The 27801-nt window shown below is 35.1% G+C and overlaps 1 protein-coding gene across 1 annotated transcript; it reads left to right on the top strand.

The window, feature by feature from the left end:
• The first annotated feature begins 73 nt into the window (after positions 1 to 73).
• On the top strand, positions 74 to 26305 carry Spaca1 (sperm acrosome associated 1). The gene is made up of 8 exons (XM_078019626.1): positions 74 to 3894; positions 4660 to 6909; positions 12282 to 12338; positions 17528 to 17629; positions 18354 to 18460; positions 19242 to 19377; positions 23674 to 23794; positions 24359 to 26305. Exons 2-8 carry the CDS (start codon positions 6579 to 6581, stop codon positions 24513 to 24515), a joined length of 1011 nt encoding a protein of 336 aa, XP_077875752.1. The 5' UTR covers positions 74 to 3894; positions 4660 to 6578; the 3' UTR covers positions 24516 to 26305.
• The last annotated feature ends 1496 nt before the right edge of the window (positions 26306 to 27801 follow it).

Genomic DNA, 27801 nt, shown 5'->3' with positions numbered 1-27801 from the left:
ATGCAAACCCCTTCAAAATGTCAGGAGACTTTCTTTCTTTCTTTTTTTTTCTCAGAACTGCAATATAGACTCTAAGACTCATGTGGAAATGCAAAGACTTAGAATTGCCAAAATAATTTTGAGAATCAGAGCAAAGATGGGACGTAAACTACCTGATTTCAAGATATATAATAAAGCTACATGAATCAAAACAATAAAATAAAAGAATAAAATTAGATTAATGGGACAGAATAGAGTCCTGAAACAGACACAAATATCCGAACAATTGATTTGTGTTAATGGTGCAAGGGCATGTCAGTGGAGAAATTATTCTTCAACAAATGCTGGGATAGCTAAATATCCTTGTCTAAAAATTAACCTCAATCCATATCTCTGCCCATATACAAAAATTAACTCAACATGGATCATAAACCTAAATATAAATCCTTAAATTTCTAGAAGGAAACATGAGAAAATCTTAACAACCTCACAAGGATCTTGTAGACAGGACAAAAAACCCAAGCTGACCCATAAAAGAACAAATGGACAAAGTGGACGAAAACAGAAATGTAAAATCTTTGCTCTAGAAAAGACAACATTAGAAGAATAAAGAACCAAAATACAGATGGAGACAATTAAAAATGGGAAAAATGGGCAAGAAAAATTGGGCAAGAGACTTGAACACACATTGCATAGAAGTATACAAATGGCAGATAGGCACATGAGAAGATGCTCAACATCATTAGGCATCAGAACAGTGCAGGTTAAAACTGTACTAAGATACTTCCGTATACTTTCTACACACCATTGTGCCTATTAGAGTAGACAAAATGTAAAAGACTCAATGGTTGAGTGCCCCTGAGTTCAATCCCTGGTACTCAAAAAAAAAAAAAAATTAATCTGTCGGTGACAGAGATCAGTGGTTTCAGAAAAAAGCGGCGAGCAAACTTCCTGCAGTGATGGACATGTTCATTGTTATTGATTGTGGTGATGTTTCACAGGTGCACACTTGCATGTCAAAACTTCCCCAAATGCACACTTTAGATATGTGCAATTTCTTGTATGACACTGTATCTCAATAATGCTAACTTTTAAAAAAATCTCATGTGACCACCATTTGACCCAGTTATTGCCCTTCTTGGTCTATTCCCTGAAGACCTTAAAAGAGCGTACTACAGGGATACTGCCACATCGATGTTCACAGCAGCACAATTCACAATAGCTAGACTGTGGAACCAACCCAGATGCCCTTCAATGGATGAATGGATTAAAAAAATGTGGCATTTATACACTATGGAGTATTACACAGCACTAAAAAATGACAAAATCATGGAATTTGCAGGGAAATGGATGGCATTAGAGCAGATTATGCTCAGTGAAGCTAGCCAATCCCTAAAAAACAAATATCAAATGTCTTCTTTGATATAATGAGAGCAACTAAGAATAGAGTAGGGAGGAAGAGCAGGAAGAAAAGATTGACATTAAACAGAGGCACGAGATGGGAGGGAAAGAGAGAGAAAAGGGGAATTGCATGGAAATGGAAAGAGACCCTCATTGTTATAAAAAACTACATAAAAGAGGTTGTGAGGGGAATTGGAAGAAAAATAAGGAGAGAAATGAATTACAGTAGATGGGATAGAAAGAGAAGATGGGGGGAGGGGGATAGTAGAGGATAGGAAAGGTAGCAGAATACATCAGTCACTAGTATGGCATTATGTAAAAATGTGAATGTGTAACCTATGTGATTCTGCAATCTGTATTTGGGGTAAAAATGGGAGTTCATAACTCACTTGAAACTATTGTTTGAAGTATGATATGTCAAGAGCTTTGTAATGTTGTGAACAACCAATAAAAAAAAATCTCATGTGGGGGCACAAATCTTTACTTGCATATCAAAGCACCCAGAATATTTTAAAAGTGAGTATGAGTTTGGGGAAGTGCAAGGTTTTTATTTTTACCTACATCTGAAGCACTCTTCTTCAGAATGCCCATCTTGTGCTTTTAGCTAGTTGAAAGTAAAGTGGAAATCTGAGGTTATTTTAGGTATTTATGATGTTTAGTGGTACCAAGGAAGATTTCCTAAAGACTAAAGATATCCAGTTCTTTGATTCTCAACCTTAGGGCTATAAGAATTTACCAAGTGTTAAAGAAAGAACATATATTCCTATGGGAAAAGATAACTGGGCTTAAATATATCAAAAGATAGTATACTTTTATGTAGCCATGTTATTAATATATATCCTGAAACCATGTGAGTTGTCACATCTGCAGGGTTAGATAGTGATGGTGGCAGGGAGTAGAATTAGAAAGAGAGTTATAAAGAAACTGGAGATTTCAGAAGTAACTGAATTCAGAAATTAGGATAGTAATAGAGTTATTTCCTGGGAATTCATGTTTAGAAAGCAGGGTGAGGGGCACACCTGTTTGGGGGAAATCAGATGAATGAAAGAAGAAAACAGCTAAGTTGGGTTTGGAGTGGGTGTGGGCAGAGAAGCACTGGAATGGGACTTTGTACTTGTTCCTTAGTAACCAAGAAAATAAGAGTATTTATTTGGTATGCTTATTATAGACTCAAAGATAAAATAAGTAAATTAGGATCACAAAAATTTTAGGGGAAACCCAATGACCTGCATAAATACTAAATTTTGTTTTACATACCAATCTCACTGAGTGAGGCTGGGCATTTATAACTTGCATAACCACAGATAGGGTACCTTATTCAAACGTAAAAAATATGGTTTATACCATCCTGTGAATAGAGGAATTTGAGAATGCTATGTGCCTTCTATCAAAACTCATGCACAACGTGCTATTTATTGCTGTTACAAAATGCTGACCATATTTCTCTAGAATATTATTTAATTTTGATGGCTTTTCAACTCTTCCTATTAAAATAGAAGTTTTAATAGAGAGTTTAATATGTTCTTTCTTTAACACTTAGTAAATTCTTATAGTCCTAAGAATGCCTACAGAGAGGACAGCCTTTGTGGGTAGCTGCATTAGATGAGAAAATACAAGGGTAGGAGAGGATAGGGCTAGAATAAGAGCAAGAAGCTACTGACCATGAAATGGATGAGGAGGATATACTATGACTCTTTGAAACTACTATTCTTACATTTAAAAAAACCTGGAGATTTCCTAATTTCTATCACAAAATTCTTCCATTGTATAGCAATGGTTTTAACTGACAGAGAATGGATAGAGAAGACCCACCTGGGATAAGAGTGCCAAGGGGAAGGGGGAGAAATAGGAGTGGGGTGGGGAGGAGGAAGAGAAGTATAGACAGGAGAAATCCTGCTCCCGAGAAGAAAAAATTATTTTTCTCTAAAATGTGGATATATCACAAAAGTAGTGTGAGAGCCTTCTCAATGGTGATGACTATGGGGAATGATTTGGACTAGGTTAAGCATATTAAAGCCTAAATAAGTTTTCTCTCCTGGGCAGCTATTTTCATAAACACTGCTATAAAGTTTCTAATATTACAACAGGACTTAGAACATTCTATTAACTTGATGTACACATATTATTTTTATGAGTTTAGAATGTGTCAATGGTTTCATTTTCTGATTCTGTGTGCTGTCTGTTGGATATTACCACTTGACTTCTGTTTACACCTGTAACTTAACCCCATTAACCAAAATATTTACCAACTTTTGAAATTCCCTTCATTTGCTCCTCTCCTCCATCTGACTAAGACAGCCAGTTACTCCACTTTATCAATCCTTCCTTTGTAATTTCTCTCATATTTTTTCCTTTTAAAATTTTTATGGTGATCCTATAATCAGGCCTTGATTGTCTTGTGTGCATATTATAAAAACTTCAAACTGTTCTTCCTTTTCAGAGCATGGAGTCCTCCTGTGTGGGTAGAGTGGAGACAGGAGAAAGGGATGACTTTCCTGCCCCTAGGCATATCAAGTGAGTGCCAGCAAAGCAGCTCAGGATGGAGGGGGTGGGATGGGTGGAGTGGCTCTCCTCTCTGCCTCTTAGAAACTGGAACAGAGCAGAGATACTTAGGGACCCAAGGGAAAGGAGGACTGAAGCTGTAATTCCTGTTCCTTGGTATCCCCAGGTCAGAGCAGGGTCTTGGATACCTTGGCTAAAAATTTCCTTTTCACTTACTGTGGCTCCACCTAGATAGTGTATAAGTTTCTTGAGGACATATACTAAGTTTTTCCTTATACAAATTATTATAAAAAGGTATATTTGTTTTGTTGATATTGTAGATATAATTCTATTTCATTATTTCAGAGTCATATATTTCAGTTCCCCTTCAAGATCCATTTGGATGCCCTTTGGAGCTGCTTATATATTAGGTCATTAAGTTTCCTTGAATTCAATTGTATTATTTAGGGTTTATGGAACTTCCTCTACTCAAAAGGGTACTATATAGGAATAGAGGCCCTAAAAACGCTCAATAAAAGATTTGCCCTTGACAGTAATTCAGAACTTCCTTTTAAAGTTCATGTTTGAAAGCATGATTTTTTTACTTATTCTCAGCATTCAAAAAAATTATTTTTTTATTCTTGCCAAGAATAAAAAATTTCTCATTTTAATGTCCCTCATGATCTTGTCAGATGCCACAGTACTTTAGGGTTTTTGAATTCATATAAAATATTCCCAGAGACTGCCTACCAATACCAACTCAAATTTTAATGCTGATCACTTTTTTTTTTTTTGCAGTTCTTGTGTTTTCAATACTAGAAGACTTTGTGAGAGAAAAATGCAAAAAAAAAAGTCTACTTTTGCTTCACATAATCTACTTTTGTTACAAATAAATGGTCCTGAAGAATTTGAGTTATCAGCTTACCAGTTACTCTGCTGAGACTGGATAAACAAATGCTCCAAAGGCCAGAGTTTATGCCTCAAGTTCAGCTTGTAGTGTGACTGCCCATCCTGGATGTCATAGGAATTTAAACACTGAGCCTTAAAGGATGACACCCTCTATGTCTTTTTAAAAACAATCATAAAAATCACAAACTACCACATTAAAATCAAATTTGCAATAACAAAATTTTTGAAAGTTAATCTTAACTTGCTTTTTTTAGTTCCTGAACTCTTGACTCCCAGTCACTCCACTAAATACATATTCATTGTCAATTGTGCATTGTAAGAATCACTATGCACTGAATGAGCAGTCAGGCGATCTGGTTATGAGATCCAGCTTTGCAAATAATTTGCTGAATAATCTTGGGTCTGTCATTTACTCTCTCCAGTTCTCTATCTCATTTAATAATAAGAGGTTTGAAGCATTTAGATGATATCTAAGCTTGTTTGACTCAATGCTATGATTCTATTCCTAAAGAAAAAATCTGAATTAATTAGACCATTGAAATTCACACTTTCAATAGAGGGAACTTAACTAAATTTCATTTCTTTCTATAATATAATTGGACATATTGATACTGAATAAGGCAATGGGGAGTTACACCTAAGCTTTAAGATTTCCTACTGATTCAAGTGGAAATGCTAAGGTATTAAGGTATTCTTTCTTCTAGCCTGATTCAACCTTAGTAAAAGATATAATTCCTTTTTGGTAAAAAGAAGAGAGTCTTGGTTTAAACCAACATACAAATTAGTGGAACATATATCAGAGCGTAGCCTCACAAGGCTCCATCCTTGACCTGTTGAACTTTTAACATTTTTGACAGTGAACTGAAGGAAACATATTTTCCAAATCAAACTTAGGAAGCATTAATGGGTTAAGACAACAGAATTAAGAATCAGGAGGATTTGAAAGAATCTCTCAATGAATTAAAAAAAAAAAGCCAATCAAATAAAAACCAACCAATCAACCAAACCAAACCAACAACCCACAAAATCCAAACCAAGAAGATGGAAGTTACCAGGAATGAAGGTTAAATCCTGTGCCTCACACTTGGTACCCCAAACTTATCACCTACTCCCCACCAATAAAAAGAATGAGGACAAAATTGCTTGAAAACTTGCATGAGCACCTCCCCATCATCCCAGTCTCACTCAATGACGTTCTACATGGAGCTGATGGTGCTGCACAAAATCTTAAAAGGTGAATACGTGATTGCATTGCAGTCACAAGAGTGCACAAATCGAAGAAACAAAATGCTCCCTTATATTTTCTACAAAGCGAACCTCACCTGCAGTTATGGATCTAGTTAAGGGCACCATACTTAATAAGGCTGTGGCGAATCCTTCTTGTCACGTCGTCCCTAGTTGGAGATTTTGGATAGGTAATTTTGCAGCCACATCACATGAATAGTGCTTGAAGGGTCTAAGGAGTCCAGTTTGGAGAGAGTAAACATAGGAAGCACGCAAAGGGAATGTCTAAGAAGCAAGCAAGCAAGCTGTGCGAAGAGGCTGGCAGCAAGGGCCCTCAGCACCCCGCATCCCCGCACCCCGGTGCGCGGGTGACCAGCTGCACCGCATGGCTCTGCGCGGTTCCAGGCGTCTGCCCCGGCGCGGCCCCACCGGGATGGCGGTGACGAGCCGTGACGACTCAATGGTTGCCTGGGCGCGACGCAGGGGTTCGTAGTCGAGTGCGGCGTGGCAGGTCTCTTCGAAGCGCCTCTCCTTTGGAGCCGGGGCTGTGAGCGTGCATTGGGCGGCCGTCGGGGCCGAGAACCATGAGCCCCGGGGGCGCGGGCAGCTCCGCAGGGCTGCTACTGACCGTGGGCTGGCTGCTCCTGGCGGGCTTCCAGTCCTCGTGTGGGACCAATGTCACCGCCATCCAGGAACCCCCCTTGGTCCACGAGGCCCACGAGGTCCACGAGATCCACGAGGTCCACGAGGTCCACGATCCCCACGAGGGCCCCGAGGCCCACGAGCCCCACGAGGCCCACGAGGGCGAAAGCGAAGGCGATAGCGATAGCGACAGCGACAGCGAGGACGACACCGGTGACAACGAAAGCGAAGGGGACAACAACGAGGGCCCTCTGCCTGATAACGAGGAAGCTGGTGAGAGCAGGAGGCTCCTTGACAGGCGCCCAGAGGCACCTGTTGAGAGCAAAAAGCTGACTCTTTATTTGCCGAATAATAATGAGAATCACCTTTGTTACCATTTATAGAGCTTTCTTGCATATAACAGCCCTGCGTTTATCCATTTTGTGCATCTTATTGCTTTGAAGAAGGATGTGCTGATTGTCCAAGCAAGATAACCAAATAAGCATATGTAGAAGCCACTTAAGAAATAGTTTTCAATATTGCTTTGGAGAAAGAAAAACTTTTTTTTTTAAAGGGGTGAAAGTAGCTTCCTACCCAGAGGAAATCTTGGTTTTTACTCTTGTTGCAATAATTTCCCCTCCCCATTGTAGTTTTTGTTGTTGTTTTTAAAGTTCGAAATTGCTGGTAGCCCTCTTTCTTTCCATATTTCCCCTTCGGGTGGGAACTCAATGGAATTTATAATTCCCTTTACCGTGACACATCTAGATAGCCCACAAAACTGCCCATGTATAGGCCATGTCACCTTTGTGCAGCCCCTTACCACTGAGCACTTCCACACTGTTGTAGTGTTTTATTTGTATGTTTAGTTTCAACAAAGGAATGGTGGCAGTAGAAAACATTTATCAGGGGATTCAACTAATGGCATTGTTAGATGATAATGTATTAACCAAGGGAGAATGAGCCTGTGCTTGGTACATAAATTTGCCTTATACTGTTGGCTCATTAAGCAATAAAACTTGACAAGCTGCTGTACATGTTATATTGATTAGTAACTCACATGCTGGTGGGTAAAAAGGTCAGTTGCAGGTTTGCAGTCTTCAAAAGGATGATTCCCTTTCCCCATAAATGATCCAGCTGATGCTAAATTCTTTTAGTATCCTTAGCATTCTTTTGTCTCCTCAATCTATATGTACGGAGTGGGTGCTGTGTCTATCAGCCTTTGTTTCATTTCCCAATGATAGATAGTGACCCTCAGCATGGAAAGAAATTGACTATCTGAGTTTAATAGTGGGATCCAGGCTTGAACTGTCTTGATTACATTATAGAGAGTTTGAAAAGGTCCTTGACTTTGGAAATGTGAAAAAGAAAGATGAGAAGGGCAGCATATGTTCTAAAGCAGTGTAGCTATTGCTTCAGTATATTTTTCAAAAAAATTGAGTGAACGATTTTAGTGTTAAACTAATGAAGGGATACTTCTAGCTGTAAAATGATAAATATTATTAAGTTAAACCCAGGTGATGAAGTTACAATGCCTTACATTCAAACTCAAGTGTAAGTAAATTACTTATTCTCTCAGTGTCTAAGTTTCCTCATCTGTGGACTTGAGAGATGTATAATTTCATGCATGGGTGTTTTATCCGGGTAGATTGAGAATCTAGAACTATAAACAACCAGAAAGTTTTCAGGACTCTTGTTAAAATTTGCACAGCTCTTCTAATTCTGGAGGACTAGTAAAATCAGGCATCCCCATTACTATCCAGTGAACTATTATGTTTTTCACTTTTAAATAATTTTACAAATAATTTCCAAAAGCAAGAATAAAGGGTTAGTGAAAACAACTTTGTTAGAAATTTTAATAAAAATATAAACACACCAAAACCCCAATTTTTATTCCTTGTATCTTAGTTTTGAAGGTATTCATAACTTAACTTGAAAGAAGTTTGAATAAAAGTAAATGCTCAAACTGTTAAGCCACGAACCTGTAATATATCCATCATATAAATACTGATTCCAGATTTCAAGTACTTCTCTCATAAAGTCTGGATTATTATTACTCTGGTTCTTTTTGCACTTATATTGTCAAAGCACAATACTTTTGAAAACTTTGATGGTACGTATTTTGTTAAAGAGATGAATGCCATCTTTTTGCTGCATAATTGCAGAACACTTTCATTTTCAGTTTATAAACAGCAATTGAAATGATTAATTCAATGAGTTTTTTATTTTTTATTTTTAAGCTAGCAAAATTTTATTTAACAAAACTAATTTAGTATAACACATGATCATTATCTTTTTTGTTGGTTTTATTTTTTAAATACATGACAGTGGAATGCATCACAATTCTTATTACATTCATAGAACAAGTTTTGATATCTCTGTATATAAAGTATGTTCACACCAACTCATGTCTACATAGATGTACTTTAGATAATGATGTCCATCACATTCCTCCATCATTGCTAACTCCCTGACCCCACCCTTCCCCTTCCACCCCTCTGCCCTACCTAGAGTTCATCAATTCCTCCCATGCTCCCTCTCCCTTCAATGAGTTTTATTCATTTCCAAGCCATCTATTTCCTTCCAGTCATCTTTATTTATACGTGTCATCATAGTCTGTCCATTTTCAAATCTTGTCAAGTAAATCTTTATGTATAAACATCGTGCAAAAAAAAAAAAGAATACTGTCCACATCCTTTTAGAAAACAGTATGGTCTTGTTGTCATAAAATATTTCAAGATCAAATTCTTCCTATCAAAAATATAACTGGATGAGAATACCATATTTTCTTTCATTCTTAGAAATACAATGCTCACTCCTTTTTTTAAAAAAAAATTATCCAGGATAGTCACCTAAGATACTATCATCTCTCACTGAGATTCTGTTTATACAAAAAAAAAAAATCAATTTCACCATCACCATTTTCATCTAAAGTTCTGCTCTCTGTGTTCATCTTCTGACTCATTCAATAATTTAGAAATGTTTTTCTCCATCAATTTTCTTCCCTACCATTATGGTCAAAAAATGAAAAATTCTAAAGTTTATATTTTATTTAATGAAAACCAGAAATAGCTACATGAAAAGTGTCTTTAGACTTGTTTCATAAGAAAACTGATGCAATAGCTATGATTTACTTCATAATTACATCATCTTTTTAGGCAATGCCAATCCTTCTTCAATTTTATTATTTTATCTTTTTAAAAAATAGTTGTGAATAATTAATGAGTGTGATGATAAAATAACATCATTACAGATGATAAAATAATAAAATGTTTCAAAATAAAGGAAAATTATGAATATATTAGGTTTGTATCCTTATGCCTTTTATCCTTTTATATATCTTTAAAATTATATTTATACCGTGTGTGTGTGTGTGTGTGTGTGTGTGTGTGTGTGTGTGTATCATTAGATTTCAAAGGGTCCCAAAAGCTGGGCACAGTGGGACATGCCTATAATCTCAGCACTTGGGAGGCTGAGGCAGGAGGATCACAAATTCAAAGTCATCCTCAGCAACTTGGTGAAGCCCTAAGCAAATTAGCAAAACTCTTGTCTCAAAATTAAAAATAAAAAAGGGATAGGGATGTGGGTCAGTGGTTAGTGGAGAAGCCTCACCACATTCTTGCCTCTTATTGAACTAACTGTTGGATTCTGTTCATTTTTTTTACCCTTTTTTTCTAACAAATTAAGACAATCCATACAATATTTCTGATAGTTAACTTTTGAGCTCTAGGTATAGGACTTTTTATTCTCCTAAGATTTCTTTTTTTGGCATTTGCCCATTCTTCACCCTTTCATTTTTAGATACAGATTTACATTTGAACACATTTGAACACAAAACTTCATAGCTTTGCAGAATTCTGGATTCAGTCAGCATGATATCAGGGTTCTTTTTTTTCAGGTCATAAATAAAAATGTTGAACAGGACAGAGCCCCATGACACATCACTTCTACCACATTCCCGCCAACTGACGAATTTGCATCTGTGCATCATCCTGTTTGGCCAATTATACATCAAACTTTGCTGACATTCAGATCATATTTTCCCTTTTTATTCATTGGTGTATAATGGGAAATTTTTACAAATGTCACATTGAAATCCAGATACATATAGTTACAAAAAAAAAAAAACATTGAAGTGACCTAATGGACATTTAATACATCAAAGAACATTAAAGCTAAAAAGGACTTTAGAGGCTTCTGATTCAATCTCATTTTTTTCCTATAAAGAAGCTCAAGTTAGAAGAAATTGAATAATTTCTCAAAGCAATATAGGTGGTAAATAGTAGAGCTAATTGAGTAATGGATTGTGAAAAGAAGCTGTGGGTAGTCTAGTACTTATTCTCTTACCTATGTTTTTTATGTTCAGGCTTAAGCTTTTAACTTATTTCTTATTATGTGCCAGTTGAAAGTATTTAAGCATTTCAAGCATAAAAAGTCAGTTCAAAATTAATAAGTTATGATAGTCTAATTCATTCATTTAACAAGATCAATAACTGATTTACTTATATGTATTGAGTACCTACTGTGCATTCAAAGTAACTATATTTGATGCTTGTGAGTACAGAATGAAAAGCTTATGGAACTATTGAGGTTTTACAATAATTCAAAATAGGAAAAATATCAATACCATGTGATATTAATAACTACAAAACAAGTTTAATTTGCATAATTATGACAACTTTGGCATATTTGTAGTGCTAAACAATTTATAGAATTATTTTGTATGCATTATCTTATTTAATTCCAACAATATCAAATCAGATAGGGTTTCCTTTCCAAATGTAACAAAGGCTAACTAGGTATGACAGAATTTAATTAATTTGCCCAAACTCAAAGAGCTTGTTAGTGTTAGAAGTAGCTTTTTGGACTTGAAATTCAATCTACTTTTCTATGTGATTTGTTGCCCCGAGATACATTGCCTTTTATAATTTTTTTCTTATACCTCATTTGTTTTTTTATAGAGAGATTTCAGTCCTAATCTGAGCTATGAAGAATTGGTTATATAAGATATTTAGTGGAATTCATGCCAACTTCTTCAAATGATTAGAAAAAGAGAACGTGATTTAGAACCAAGAATTTTTAGCTTCTCAAAGTTGTATACTCTGTGATTATCCTGCTAAATAAAGCATTGAAATATGTTCTTAGAACTATTGAAATTTTCCATTTTAATCTGGAAAGTGAGTAAAACCAATCCATCACTTATAACTTTAATGAACAATTGGCATAAGACTTCTTTTTGGATGAAAATTATTCACTATTTTTTGTGAGTTTTTGAAAAAAAATTTATTTCTTTTAATTAGAAAAAATTGTTCTTATTTCTTAAAATTCTAAGGCCTTTTGTATTTTTGTGATTTTCTATAGACTTTTAACTCACCATGTATTAACTGATGAAAAAAAAACCCTTAAGTTATATACAAGTTTTAAATATAAACCTTCTTTGCAGGTTATTCCCTAGTTTCATGAACTTCCTTAAAAGTTCAGGCTTCTTTTGATTTAGATAATAGTAAATGCATGAGAAATGGCTTTGCTCCTCTGGTTTAATAGATTTTTTAAAAAATTACCTGCTGCCTATATGTTAAGTATTTGTATCCCCCATCCCAAGTAAGAGGTTTTTCACTTAGAAAAGTCTTCATATGATTAAATACTGTATCTTTATACTTTATATTTAGGTCCGAATAAAACAATAGTCAAAGAAGTTGAATTTGGAATGTGCACAGTCACGTGTGGTAAGTAGAAAAGAGCAGGCGAATAATCTAATTTTGGGGGGAGGGAAGGTAAAAACAGATAATGTGGTAATTGTTTACTTGTAATTTGTATACTTTCATTCATCTCTCATTGCTTTCTATGTCTAACAACTATAATTTACACACAACACTCAGCTGATTTGCTTCAAAACGCAAGATATTTCCAGTTTGCAACCCCCAAGTTTTATTTTAAGCTAACTCCCTATTATTTTTTTGGCACATAAACTGTCTTCACCAAAGTGAAATCTTCTCCATTTCACAGATGTTCATAAGATGAGAGATTTTCCAATGCATCTCACAGATGTCTTCCCACATAATGTGCTGGCAAATCTATCAAGAAATATGCTTATTTGTAATCATCTATTCCAATTTCTCCAATTTATACGTCATGTTTTTTTGGGGGAAAAAGTATTGGCTTTGGGGGAAAGATGATGTTAAAAGAATAAGACTTATGTTGATCATTCTATGGACGGAAATTAGACACAAAATCTCTTAACACGGGGGTAGGATTAAGGCTTATATGCAATTATAGGTCAATGTTTCTCAAACATCTATTCCAAGTGCCTAAAAGGCTTATTAAAACAGTTTGTGGGGCCTACTCAATAGTTTCCAACTCCCTAGACCTGTGGATAGGCCTAAGAATTTGCATTTCAGCTGACAATGAAGCTCAGCCTGATGGTTAAAGGTGCATCTTTTAATTTTTTCTAGGTATTTTCATTCACACATTATAATTATACATAGTAGTGGGATTTGTTGTTTAATGTTTATACATATATACAATACAACAATATAATTTGATTAACTCATTATCTAGTTCTTCTCCATTTCCTCCTTTTTTCCTTCCTCCTGGTCCCCTTCTGTTTTCGTGAGATCCCCACCCGGACCTTTATTTATTTATTTTTCTTCCTAGTTTCTTCAAATGAGAGAAAAAATAAGAACCTTTGACTTTCTGAATCTGCCTTATTTTACTTAACACAATGCCCTCAGTTTCATTCATTTTCCTGCAAATGACATAATTTCACTCTTTATGGCTGATAGAGGACTACCCTTTGATAACCCCTGCCATAAATGAGGGCACTGAGAAACATTAGATAATTAACAATGAAATTAAGTTCATCTTAAGTGGTCTGCTGTAGACAAAGTGACAGTGACCAGAAGAAAGGGAGAACAATAACTAGAGGATAAGAAGACAGAAAAATTCATGCAGATCTTGATCAGAATTTTTGGGAGCTGGGCTGGGGATGTGGCTCAAGCGGTAGCGCGCTCGCCTGGCATGCGTGCGGCCCGGGTTCGATCCTCAGCACCACATACCAACAAAGATGTTGTGTCTGCCGAGAACTAAAAAAATAAAATATTAAAAATTCTCTCTCTCTCACTCTCTCTTTAAAAAAAAAAAAGAATTTTTGGGAGCAAACTTTTGGTCAAAAATTATACCTGAATTGTTTTTATTTGAGGTAGCTTTTTAAAAAAATTATGATAAAATACATCCAAAATAAAAATTACTATTTTAACCATTTATATATATAAAATCTAGTGACCTTAAGCATATTCATATTATTGTACAATCATCACCACTATCCATTTTGAACTTTGTCAACACCATGAACTAAAATTCCACACCCATTTAAACTAACTTTCCACTTCTTCCAGTTCCTGGCAACTACTCTTCTTTCAATCTCTTAAAGTAGTTTTAAACCTAGTTTTTACTTTATATAAGTAAGAGTCAAAATTAGGGGAATCTATGTAATAAACATATGATTACTCATTTGTAGCTTATATCTTTCTCTTGCTACTTGCTTGAAATTTTTTGCAGGTAAAAAAATTATTTTTTATGACAGCTCCAATAATTAATGTTTTTTATTTGTTAAAGGCATGCTTTAAAAATTGTATATTTATTCTCTCAAAAATTGATTTTTTTAAATCAAGGTGGGTTTTTTGTTTTTGTTTTTGTTTTTGGTTACTATGTATCAGGCATTGTTATAGGGGCTATGGATAAAATAGTGAAAAACAAAACAAAAAACTTTTTACCTTCAAAGAATGTATATTTTAGTAGGACAAGACAAATAATATGTTAGTGATAAACTAGGTGGTTATAAGTTCTAAAGAAAAAATAAACCAAAAATGTAATATTTCAGATCTAAAATGTTAAAAGTATTGTCAGTTTATATTAACTACATAGAAAAGAAAAAGGTTTTAGTGAAAATTCTATTTAACTCCTAAAAAATATTTTAACACTTAGACACTTTTTTCCAATATTTTGGCAGATATTTAGGTGTTACTTGGAAAATCGCATACCTACCACATATCTCAGTGAGCTGTATTTAAATAAGTATATAAAATACCTGATTGGAAAATATTTGTGCATTTCAGAATAAGACTGTGCCTCTAAAGAAGCACCTATTATAAATTCAAGTGGAGCCATACGAAAGCCATTCTCAGCCATCTCTTTTAATTAATTTGTTTCTTTATTTTGCCATTACTAGGGATTGAACCTAAAGTTTCATACATGCTGGACAAGTGTTCTGCTACTAAGCTACATCCCCAGCCTTATTTATTTATTTTTTTTTAAAAGGCAGAGTCTCACTAAATTGTTGAAGCTGGCCTTGAATTGATGATCCTCTTGCCTCAGCCTCCCAAGATTCTGGGATTACAGGCATGCACCACCGTGCATGCCTGTAATTCAGCTCCCTCCTAATCAAAAGACACTTTCACCTTCCATCCTCCTGTCCCATAGGAAGTCCTCTCTCGTTACTCAGACTGTGGTCCATAAAATGGCTACATTAGCATCACCAAGGAGCTTGTTAAAAATGCATAATCTTAGACATACTCAAGACAGACTGAATCAAAATTTGCATTTTAGTAAGAACTCCATGTGATTTGCACTATTGTAAGCCACTGTTCTAATCTTCAACTTTTCTATCCCTTGAGAATGGGTTTTATGATTAATACCTTGTAGAGGCTGAAAGAGGTAATCTGGTAGACAAGGAAATCAAGGAATCTTGCTTAGCTTGTGACCTTGTAGTCTTAACACCAAATGTATTCAGCAGTGTTGCTGATCCAGAATTTATCATCTCCCTCAATTATTGCAATTAAAGCTTGACTCAGAATTCTAGGATTGGTTAGTAAAAGATTTGGTTTCTTGTAACAAAAATTATCTTGTTGGAAATGGAGATTTGGTTGTTAATAAGTTATCTTGTCTATATTTAACACAGAGACTATCAATCTAAATATTAAAAAGTATCATTTATGGTAAAATATTATTTTGGATTTTTCTCCAGAAGTTCCATGCCCCCACTCTGAAAAGGTTCACAGTCAAATTAAGTTTGGAAAATTCTGTGTACTACTGTGTTTCATCAAACCTAATTTTATTTGCTGTAAGAAGCACATTTTATGTATTCTAAAAAGAAAAAATGCTGTCATACCACAGTTATATTAATGTATTCTGATTTCAAAGATGTTAACATGTAAAATCTTTGCATCTTAGATTAACAAGAATTTATACATAATAGCATACTAATTTATTAGCATATTAAAAGTTTCTAAAAACTTCTGTAGTAAAGACATCACATGAAGAGAGAGAGTGTACAGAATGGGAGGAAATCTTTGTCAGCTGTTCCTCTGACTGGGGATTGCTATCCAAAACATATGCACAACTAAAACCACCTAACACCCAACAAACAAACAACAAATATCCTTGGTTGGGACTGTAGCTCAGTGGCAGAACACTTGCCTCTCGTGTGAGAGGCACTGGGTTTGATCCTCAGCACCACATAAAAATAAACAAAATAAGGCTGTGCTATCCATCTACAATTACAAAAAAAAAATTAAGAAAAAAGAACAAATATCCCAATCAATAAACCAGCAAAAGAACTACACAGACATTTCTCAAAAGATGCACAAAGAACCAATAAATATATGATAAAATGTTCAATGTCTCTAGCAATCAGGGCAATACAAATCAAAACTACATTGAGAATTCATCTCAAACCAGTCAAAATGCCAGTTATCAAGAATACAAAAAATAATAAATGATGGCAAAGACATGGGGAAAAAGTACACTGTGTACTGTTGGTAGAACTATAAATGAATACAACCGTTCTGGAAAGCAATATGGAGATTTCTCAAAAAACTAGGAATGGAACCACCATATGACTTAGCTCTCCCACTTCTTGGTGTTTACTGAAAAGAATTAAAATCAGCATACTATAGTGATATAGCCACCTTGATGTTTATAGCAGCACAATTCACAATAGCCAACTTATGGAATCAACCCAGGTATCCATCAGCAGATGAATGGTAAAGAAAATGTAGTATCTATACACAATGAAGTCTTACTCAGCTATGAAGAATGAAATTATGGCATTGTCTGGTAAATGGATGGAAATGAAGAATTGTGCTTAGCCATTCTCACAAAATCAAGATTTAAATATTTCTCTCATAGATAGAAGCTAGAACAAAACAAGGGAAAGAAGGAGGGGGGAATTGGATATTATAAAGATATAGACAAAGTCCATGGAGTAGAAGAAGATCAGAAGGGCGGGAGGAGGGACAATAAACAAGGAAGGAAATGTGGAATGAATTTAACAAAATCACGTTAGGTGCATATATAAACACAGCACATGGAATTTCACCTTTACATATAAGTAGAAAGGACCAATCAAAAATAAATAAGTAAATGAGACAAAGGAAGATCAGTAGAGAAGAGAAAGGAGGAGTATATGGAGAGAAAGGAGGGGAGGGAAAATCTGGGGAATGGGAACTGAAATCAAATTCCACGTATGTATGGTTTTGTCAGAATGAACCCAACTACTACTATGTATGATTATAATGTGCCAATAAGATAGAAAAAGAAAAAAGAGGTCCTTTTCATTTTATTTAACGTACCATTTTCAAATGCATAGATGATTGAAGAATGACTAGTGTTTTATGTAACTAATTTGAGAAAATACTGTTCTTATGAAATTATTGCGGACAAGGAGCTGAAGAAAATTCTAAATGTTATCACTGCGAATTTAGGAGTTAACTTTCTGAAATTAAGAGAAAAGTTTAAACAATTAATAAATTTTAAAAAGGAAGCAAGAAAAGATAAGCCAGACCTGGGTGAGAAAGTAAAGACCTTCTTCAATTCGTGTTTTTTTTTCTTAACATTTGCCCATTTCTTTCTACCTAAGGTGTTGGTGTTAGAGAAGTTATATTAACAAATGGATGCCCTGGAGGCGAATCCAAGTGTATTGTTCGAGTAGAAGAATGCCGTGGACCAGCAGATTGTGGCTGTAAGTATTGGCGGGTGACAGAGGGGAAGAGTTCACCTCAGGGAAACACCCTTACCTCAGATTGCCACTGAATACAAGGAGACAGCCAGTGGATGCGTTGAAAGGAAATCTACAATTTAATTTCCATTCTCTAGACACTTGTAACTGTGAGTAACTTTCTGCTTTTGCTTTACATTTTTCAGTGACATCTAAAATTTAAAGATATATTATCTGCTGTATACTGGACCCTCTCTCTATACTTGGGGTCTGTGGTTGAGTCTGTCCTCAAGTGGAACACTTTTGATGTTTTGGTCATGGCATTTTATCAGTGGGTTGATAAATCTTAAATTGGGAACTTTGAGGTCTGTTTTGCATCCAATTATGCTATTCTGACATTTTAATATCTCTAATGAGGTTTCCTAACCAGTAAATTGGAAGCCACTAGCAGACCTCAAAGTTCAGTGTAACAGATCACTGATTGCCCTTACCTCTTCTCTAGAATTTATTCTGCATTAAAAAACTGAGAGACATTGTGTCTCCTCCCTTGCTTTTTTTGGTGACTTTATTGTTGTCCTCATCACTCTTCCCTTACCCCACTACATTCCAGCTCCCAATTTTAAGATTTGGTAACTTGCAATATCTAATTGATTTTTATGACTGGGAGTGACTTTTAAAAGTAATGGCATATGTAAAGCAACTTATAATGCCCAATGATATTTATGTATTTGATTTTTCTTTTGTTCAGGGGGTAAACCAATTTCAGAAAGTCTTGAAAGTGTTAGATTGGCATGTATTCATACATCTCCTGTAAATCGTTACAAATATATGTGGAAACTTCTAAGGGCAGACCAAGTAAGTAATGAACATATGTAATCTGGTGCTTTCCTAGTGAGTGATAAAATTTGTATCCCAGTTTAGATAACTCTCAGAAAACTCTCTTTAAAAGCATTTTGCAAAAGAGGAAAATATTATTGGAATTCAATTTTTTTCACTATTCAGTGAGATTTAAGACATTCTATATGTCTAAAGTCAACTAGAAATAGAACTTTTAAACATCCATATAATATGAACTATTTTTATTTTGTAAGTAAGGTTTTTATTTATTTTTAAAGGAGTTGTATATTAATGGCAGTAGCTAACACTAGTTAAAGAATTTTGCCAGAGTAGCTTAACCCCTGAGCCACATCCCCAGCCCTTTGTATTTTTTATTTTGAGACAGGGTTTCACTAAGTTGCTCAGGGTCTTGCCATGTCACTGAGGCTGGCCTCCAACTTGTTATTCTCCTGCCTCAGCCCCTTTAGTAGCTGGAACTACAAACATGCACCAACGCGCTCTTCTTAAGCATATAACAACCCTACGGTTGCTATACCATTGTATAGATAAGTAACTGATGTGTAGAGAATAACTTGTCTACAGTCATACAGATAGGAAGTGGTAGCATTGAGATTTGAAGTCTGGATTTTCTGACTCCAAAATCCATGTGCACAATTAATTAGCATACTAGGCTCCAAGAGTCAGTGACTCTTCTTTTTTTGAAGGAAGTAATGGTTTCTGACCTTAAGTGTAGGGAAGAACATTGATACTTTGTTTTGTTTGTTTGTTTGTTTTGTTTTGTTTTGTTTTGTTTTAATAGCAACCTGTTATACTTGCAAATGATTCAGCAATCCTGGATGTACAAAGAGATATCCACCCCTTGGCTTTCCAGTGTGACACCATGGATAATTCTGAAATGGTAGCATCTATTAAATTCACAGTCTATACATCTAATGGTAAGTGCACAGCAATATTTTGGTTTGTTTATATCTTACACTTCAAAAAGCATCAAAATCACCTGGAGAGCTTGTTAAGACACAAGTCTCTATCCAGCCCAAATCAGAGCTTCTGTTTGAGTAGGTCTGGACTAGAAATGGCATGCAAATTTGCCTTTCTGACAAGTTCCCAGGTGATGCTGTTGCTGCTGGTGTCCACAGTGCTGAGAAACACTGGTTTATATCATTGACGCTTTTCTACCAGATAATAATTAACTTCTTTTTCACAAAGTAGCATTAAATGTGGCTCACTTTGGGAAAGTGGTCCTTTAAGACTAGGCTTTTAACTTGAAATATACATATTCTTGCATTTACTTCCATCATAAAAGTGAAAGTGGATTAATGGAATTCTCATGAATGCTTACAAAACTCTTAGCACAGAAAAATAATAAAATTAATTTAAAAAATTAAGAAACACGAAGTCAGAGCACTTTTCTTTCAAAATTATCTATTTGAAGAAAATATTTTTTTGATAATGCAGTAATGCATGTCTCTGTGTCACAAAAGGCAAATCTTGTCCTGAACATAATTTTACATGTTGTACATTGTTTCCCTTGTGAGATGGATCTGCATTCATGTCCTTTCAGTTTAATCTATGATGTCTTTTGTATCCAGGTAATCATTTCCTTTTATGTGGGTGCTCTTAACCATTTATAATGTTGTCATTTTTGTTAGAGGCGTGGGGGACTTGATCACAAGTTCTTTTGAGAATCCAATCAAGGCTCTGGATCTTCTTCAGAGAAAAATGTTCAATATACAAACATGGCAAAAGTTATATGTAATTTTAAGAGAGCTTATGGATTTCCTGAAGCTATTTTTGTACCCCAGGTAAATGGCTTCCACTATTGTCTAGAGATACCAAACACAATGTAATGTGGTATCTTTATTCAAATGAGAACAGGGTAAAGTGTTTTGGGGGTGATTCTAAAAAATAAACTATTTACTATTTAAACTTCCTTTGATGTGCTATTTAGCAACTTAAAAAAATCTTCATGGTTAAAGCTAATAACACTAAGAGGATAATTTCAATAAAGTACTAAAAAACGACAGAAGAGAGGACCAAAGTAGCAAACTAAAAAATATCTCAGCTAGCCTTAGTTTATGATATTATAAAAGCCGCTGGACCATTCTTGGCCCTTGTACTCACTTCCTGGATCCTGGGAGAACTGGTTAGTAGTGAGTAGTTTAAACTACTCTCCACCTTCTCTTGGCTAATGTTGCAAGATGCTACATACTCCTCTCATGACTAGAAAGGAGAATGCATTTGCTAGGATGCAAGTTAAGGGCTGGAGAACAGAACTCAAAATGTGCCTGTCCTTTACTGAGATGAAGTTAACTTTGCAGCCTAGGGGTGGTGGGGTAGCTTTGTTGTCTTAGTGCATGCAGTAGTTGAACAACAAAATGTTCTCAGAACACGATTAGATTCTTTCAAAAATTACAATTTGGGTACACCACTGTAAAAGACCCTTTTGACTGTTTAGACATCAAACAAATGTTTGGGTTAGAAATGTCCACATAGTATTGTATTGGCTTCCATTTTATATATCACATTTTTCACTCCCATAAGAGCTGTCTTTCATAAATAGGCCTTGTTATGGCTTGGTTTGTGTGCCCTTTCCCCAGAAAAGAGACTTTGAAGTCTTGCCTTTCCCAGTACTCAGAATGTGGCCATAATTGGAAAGACCATCATTGTAGATGTAATTAGTTAAGATGAGATCCTAGTAGAGTAGGATAGGCCTTAACCCAATGTGACTGGTCTCCTTGTAAGAAGAGGGGAATTTGAAGAGGGGAGAGAGACAAAGGCAGAGGAATGCCGTGTGAAGACATAGGCATATGAGGAGACGGGCACGTGAAAACAGACAGAGATTGGACGTATGCTACCACAGACCAAGGAACATCCGGGGCTCCCAGAAGCTGGAAGAGGCAACACAGGATCCTCCCTTAGACCCTTCAGAGGGATCATGGTCCTACCATCACAATTCCCCCCTTATTTTTTTTTTGCCTCCAGACCTATGAAACAATAAATTTCTGTTGTTTTTAAGTCACATAGTTTGTGGTACTTTGTTATGGTGTCCCGAAGACATTAACACATACGTAAGCTTTGTTTATATCTAAAAAGTGAGTGAATTGAAATTTGACCTATTTTCCATTAGAAAATTTCAGTAGATGTAAAAGCAGTCTAGGTAACCCTTGAGAGAAGATTACTGTTGTAATGAACTAAAATCTTTATATGCCTCATTCTCTACCTTCTCTCTCGGCTAATGTTACAGGATAGTACATAAATGGAAACTAATTTTTGCATTTCTCCTCAGGTTTTAGTTCTCAAAGGTTTTTTTAACTTTAAGTTTTTTTTTTTAAAAAAAAAACTCATTCTGTATATCTAACATTATTTCACGATAAAAAGATTTTTAAATCTACCAAAATTGGGATACAAACATGGATGTATTTTTTCCATTATATTTGGAGCTATTTAATATCACTGTATTGAGTTTATACTATAGAATTACTAGGGAAAATGGGGAGTTATAATCCATGGTGTTTAAAGGTCAGAAAAAAAAATTCAGAAAAATAATTGAGATTTTCCATAGAGGAGACTACTTCTGATACACTGGCACTTACCAAAATAGTCAAAACAAACATTTGCAAACATTACATCTCTCTGGACCTTGCTTTACTTGAACCATATAAAATGATATTTGAGTCTGATGGTTTCTATGGTCCTTTTTAGCTTTTTTTTCCCAATGATTCTAGAATTTGGGGAACAGAAAGAGCCATAAAAAAGTGATTTAATTCACAAAACAAGTAATCCTTGATAAAAATTGGCTTTTCACCAATTTACAATGTAGCAGTGCTCCCACACATACTGTAAACTAGCTTTGTTTCTTTAGTAGCCTTATTTGCAGATAGAGCAGACACATATGGGAGAGAAGGCTTAATTTAAGAGTGGTGTGTGGATATTTGTATAGAAAGCAATGAGCCTCAACCTCAGTTTTTTATTTTTAACATATTAAAAATTAGAGATGTATCATAATCCTAAGCATAAAACTAAACCCATAAATCTTTAAGAAGAAAACATAGAGGGAAATATGTGTGATTCAGTAGTAGGAAAAGTTTCTTAGACATGATTCACAGAATGATCACAGTAAAAGGAAATAATAAATGTATTAAGACTTCATTAAAATTTAAAAACTTGAGCTAACTTAAAGAAAATCACTTAGAGATTGAGTAGCCAAGCTAAAATCTGGGAGAAACTCATAAGACATGGACAGCCAATACAATCAGTTTGAGAAAGTCCTTATCGTTACTTAGAAAACTAAGTACACATCTACCCTATATGACCCAGCAATTCCATTCTTTGGTTTCCAACAGAACTGATATATATTCACAAAATGACGTCTACAAGAATGTCCACAGGACTATATAATAGGCTTCAAACTGGAGCAGTCTAAGTATTCACTAGAGGCAGGATAAATAAATTGGAGGACTACTCTGTATAAAAAAGAAAAACCATCATCATATGTAACAGTGGGGGTGAATCTCTAACACTGTGCTGAGTGAAAAGAAGCTTTATATAGTGTATGTGCCCATTCATATGAAGTTATAGAAAGGACAGAACTAATCTTGGTGGAAAACAAGATCAGATGCAATACTGTTTGCTTCTGGGGCTGGGGCAGGATTTAACCCAAAGGGGCTTGAGGGAACTTTCTGGGATATAGGAGAATTCTTTGTCTCCATCAGCATTTGATTACATAAGTGTGTTTGCCTTTTCCAAATCTAAGCAAATGTACATTTAAGATCTTTGTGCAATTCATTACACATAAATTTTACATCAAAGAAAAAATATAAGCAAATGTAGAATTCTAGCTATTGATAGGCCACCTGCAGAATTTGGGGGAAATTGTGCTGATGCCTGCAAATTACATTAAAATACATGAAAATGTAAGATGAGTTAATGGATTAATAGTGGGATGGATGGATGAATGAATGAAGGAATAGTAAAAATATTATTGAAACTATTTAGGTGGTGGTAATATAGGTGTTTGTTGGTATGTTCTTTCAAACTTTTTTGTATGTTTAAACATGCATATTTCAGACATGCCAAACAAAGTTCATGAACAATTTTCTTCCTACTAATTCTTTTTGTATTTTCTTAGAGTTGTTTTTTTTTTCAAATATAAAGTTTCCATTTAGATTTTCATTTCCTTTTTTTTTTTGTTTCCAGTAGAAATAATCATCAAGTGTGTGTGTTTTCTTTAGAATTGCAGATGAGAAGATCAAGCCGACCAGACACTGATGCAGTCCTAGTTTTTGTGCTGACCATAGGAGTCATTATCTGTGTATTTGTGATCTTCGTATTGATCTTCATAATTATTAATTGGTAGGCGAATGCCCAGGATGCATTGTCACCTTTGATTGACATCCTCCTCATCTCCCCTTCCCTCATCTAGTGAAAAATCCTGGCCATGATGTCTCCAGCATGTGTCTTGAAATTGTCCAGCTCCCTTCATTCCTCCTGTGACAATGCTAGTTCAGGCTATCCCATCTCTTATGGGGATGCTTCTAAAAATGATCTTATGACTTTCTTCCCAGCCATGAGAGAGCGTTTAAATGCAATTCTTAGGAATTTATAAGGCAATTCCTTAAAAAAATATTTAATGAATATTTGTGTTGTTCAATTGTAGTTCTCACAACTTTAAAACTTGATTATTGTAATCTACTAATTCATTTATATGAAAATATATCTAATGTCTGTATGAGCATTAAACCCTGGTAAGTACAAGCATTCATCTACTAGCCCAATGCAGCTGGTACATTACAAACTAAAACTGAATCGTGAATAAAATACACATCTATATATAGAAAATGTAAATAGGAGTCTCATTTAGTTTTTGTTTTCACTTCATATTATGGTTTTTGTTTCGTTCTTGTTTTTTCCCCTTAGGGCAGCAGTGAAAGCTTTCTGGGGGGCGAAAGCCTCTACAACTGAGATACACTCAGAGCTGAGTTCTATGAGATACAAAGACTCAACTTCTCTTGACCAGTCACCAGCAGAAATACATGGACATGAAGATGATGCTTTAAGTGAATGGAATGAATGATGCATGGATGACATATGACAAACCAGAGGATATTAGAGAATATCAGATTTATTATTATAAAAATAAAATATATACTGAAATACTTTAATAACGTTGCAACAAATTTACCACAGTCTGGAACTAATTCAATGTGAGGATAGGCTCTTTAATCAGTGGCACACTTATTTGTGGTACAGTTATCAAAAGTTACTTTTAATTTGTTCTCAATATTTGCAATTTCAGGTAATAGCTTTGGGGATGTTTATCTAGAGGTGTATGTATGTATATATATATATATATATATATATACACACACACACACACATTATATATATAATGTGTATATATATACACATATATTTTCAATCACTTTGATCATTTTTTAAATTATTTGCCCTTCTATCCTAAATAAGAGAATTGTAATATTAAACATGCCTTGGATATTAGAGTTTTTTCTCCTTGGGTGCACTGGATTGAACTTGCTAAAGTAAATCACACCTTAGAGTCTCTGCATTTGACATATACAAAGCATCACTTGTAAGACATGAAATAATGGTAATGACAACTGAGGCAGTGACTACTATGTGCCAAGCATTGCTCAAGGCATTTTATGTAAATATTAGATAATTTAATTATGGTTGTATAAAGGAAATATCTAAGAAAGAATAGAGAGGAACTTGGAAGTAGCTAGGAAGTAATATGAATTTAACAACCTGTATTTCTCACAGGAACAGTGAATTAAGGACTATTGAATGACTGCTGATAAGTACCTTCATTGCCCTTAGTATGGTTGATAACATCTCAGAGCCAAGATACTTATTTTAGAACATGATAACTGCCTTTTTGTGCTGACAAAGTCTTGATCAACTATTACACAAGATACCCAGATACTAGATAATTTGATTCAGTAGACTTCAGAAATTGCTTTTCAGAGGCTGTGATAGTAGCATAAAATGATTTAATTTTTTCTGTTTAGATGAGTTCTATGCCAACATCATTGATATTATTATGAGATTTATAGGATGCTACCATTAACTCTTTGCACACCTATGCAGAAGATATTTTAAGTGGGCATTTATGTTACACCTCCCTCCTATATTATAGAAATAGTATGCATAAGGAAATTACCCATCATTGAGAACTTAATTCTCTTCCATAGTGGTTGTTAATTCACTCTAATGTTATGCAGCCAATAACTATATAAAGAAGTCAAGAGTTCCCAACAATGATCAAGATTGGTGAGCATACCTTAGGCGCCAACATCAGGTGATAAGGTGGTTGACAGACACAGGTTACAATTTTCTGTAGTCTTGGATGTGGTGTAGAATGAACCAGATAACATTATTGACCTTATTGAAATACATTCAGATTTCCTTCTGTTAACATAATGATAATGTTTCAATTCAAAATTATTTTCTCTCCAGAGTGCTTCTATATAATCTATATGTTCTCTGTTTCTGTCTTCTTGGTCTTTTAAAAATTGATGTCATTTTTCTATTTTGGTTTCACTTTATATTTTAAATCTGCTTCTTCAGGCATTTTTGTTTCATTCTGGAGGACAATCTTTTTGGAATTCATAACCCATCACTGTTGTGATCCACCATCTGTCTCAAAAAACATAGAATCCATTTACATGGTTATTTAGGCTTTGAGGTTTGTGCAATTTTATTATCTGTGATCATGTCGTTTGTATGATGGAAAACAGTTTGTCTTTGACAGTTTTCTGATTCTTGTTGAAAATAAAACTTGGTTGCTGAATATCAAGTTTTATTAACATTTAAAGGAAATAAAATGAAAAAAGGAAACCTTTTTCTGATACTCAACTTTAACATTTTGTGAAAATATCAAGTGTATTTAAATAAATGGTAGGTATTCAAGTATTTTTGCTTATTGAGAAGTTAAAATTAAGCAACAATTATTTAAATCATGCTCTTAGAGACCTACATATGAGTTTATTATTCTTTGTACCTATTTATAACTATCCTGAAATCAATCATTTTGGCTCTCTAATGTGTATTTTCACTAAAAAATGAAGTACATTATACTAATCTGCTAAACGAATCAGATTGAGAAAAGATTCAGAGGTGGAAATGCAAACTATTGCCTTCTATGATGACAGTAGAATATGTCCTTGAGAATGTTCCTTAGCTGGAAAGGAGTTTGTGTCGAGCTACCTATAATGCTCACTGATTTCTTATTCACTCAAATACATTCTTTTTTTTTTCTCCATGAGCATTGTTTGTTGAGGATAATAGAAACATCACAGCTCTCCTTCTGTACATTAATTTTCTCCCTTTTCTGGGAGATATGGGTTTCTTCCAGGCATTACTGAGAAAAAACTCAAGGTACTGTTAGACAAACCAGTTGGGGTTAAGCCCTCTCATCAGAGAGGCATTGTAAAATTTGTATTATTTATGCAGTACCCCAAGGTAACTTGAATATGTGCTTTACAAGGAATAGAAATCATCTGACAGTAATAAAATCATGTTCTTCCAGAACAAACAATTTAAGGCCCTAGAGGTATTAGGGACAAGAAAGAGTACAATGCAAGTGATACTCTTTTGTAAACTCTGGAGGAAAGCAACATGCAGCTCACAGTCATTGGAACTAACATGCCTTCATAAAGGAAGCAAATACACTGGGTTTCTTTGCTGCAGGACTAGGAGCGTGTCCATGTGCATCAATTGAGAGTCCTGCAGGGGAGGATGACGTGGGGTGTTGGCCTGAAGTTTTGAGAGCCTGAATTTGGTGGTTAATGATGCCAGAAGTGATGGGGGAGTGGGGGTCAGAGGAAGAGGGGGATGGGCTGTGGGATGGGGGCTGTGGGAAGGGTGTGGAAGAGTTACAGGCAGATGCAGAGTCGTGGGATCCTGGAAGGTGAAGAGAAGCCACAGCAGAGTGGGAGAAACATAGACTGAACAGCAGGAAAGGAAGATGGACTTGGCAGTAGCATTTGGCAAAGACTAGAGTTGAAAACTGATGAGAAAGAGGCCAGTGAAAAGGGTTTTGTGTAAATCAAGGCAGGATGTGATGAGTGTCTTGGCAGCAGAAAGAAATTAAAAACAGATTTAAGGGAAAAAATATTTTAAGTAAAGCTAGATATGAGGATATGCACGCACAGAGAACACGAACCCACAGCCAAGTAAGACTCTTCTCACCAACTTCCATGTCAAGTAGCATCTATTTTATCGAAGATCCTTCTTTGACCTTCAGTAGCACTGTTTTCTACCTATGTCTCTCTTCCTATGGTTTCAATCTTTCCTTTGGATGCCTCTAATTATATATCTCCAAACTGAACAGATCCTCA

This window comes from Ictidomys tridecemlineatus, chromosome 8, assembly GCF_052094955.1.
Source record: "Ictidomys tridecemlineatus isolate mIctTri1 chromosome 8, mIctTri1.hap1, whole genome shotgun sequence".
Lineage (NCBI taxonomy): Eukaryota > Metazoa > Chordata > Mammalia > Rodentia > Sciuridae > Ictidomys > Ictidomys tridecemlineatus.
This window is presented reverse-complemented; position numbering and strand designations above follow the sequence as displayed.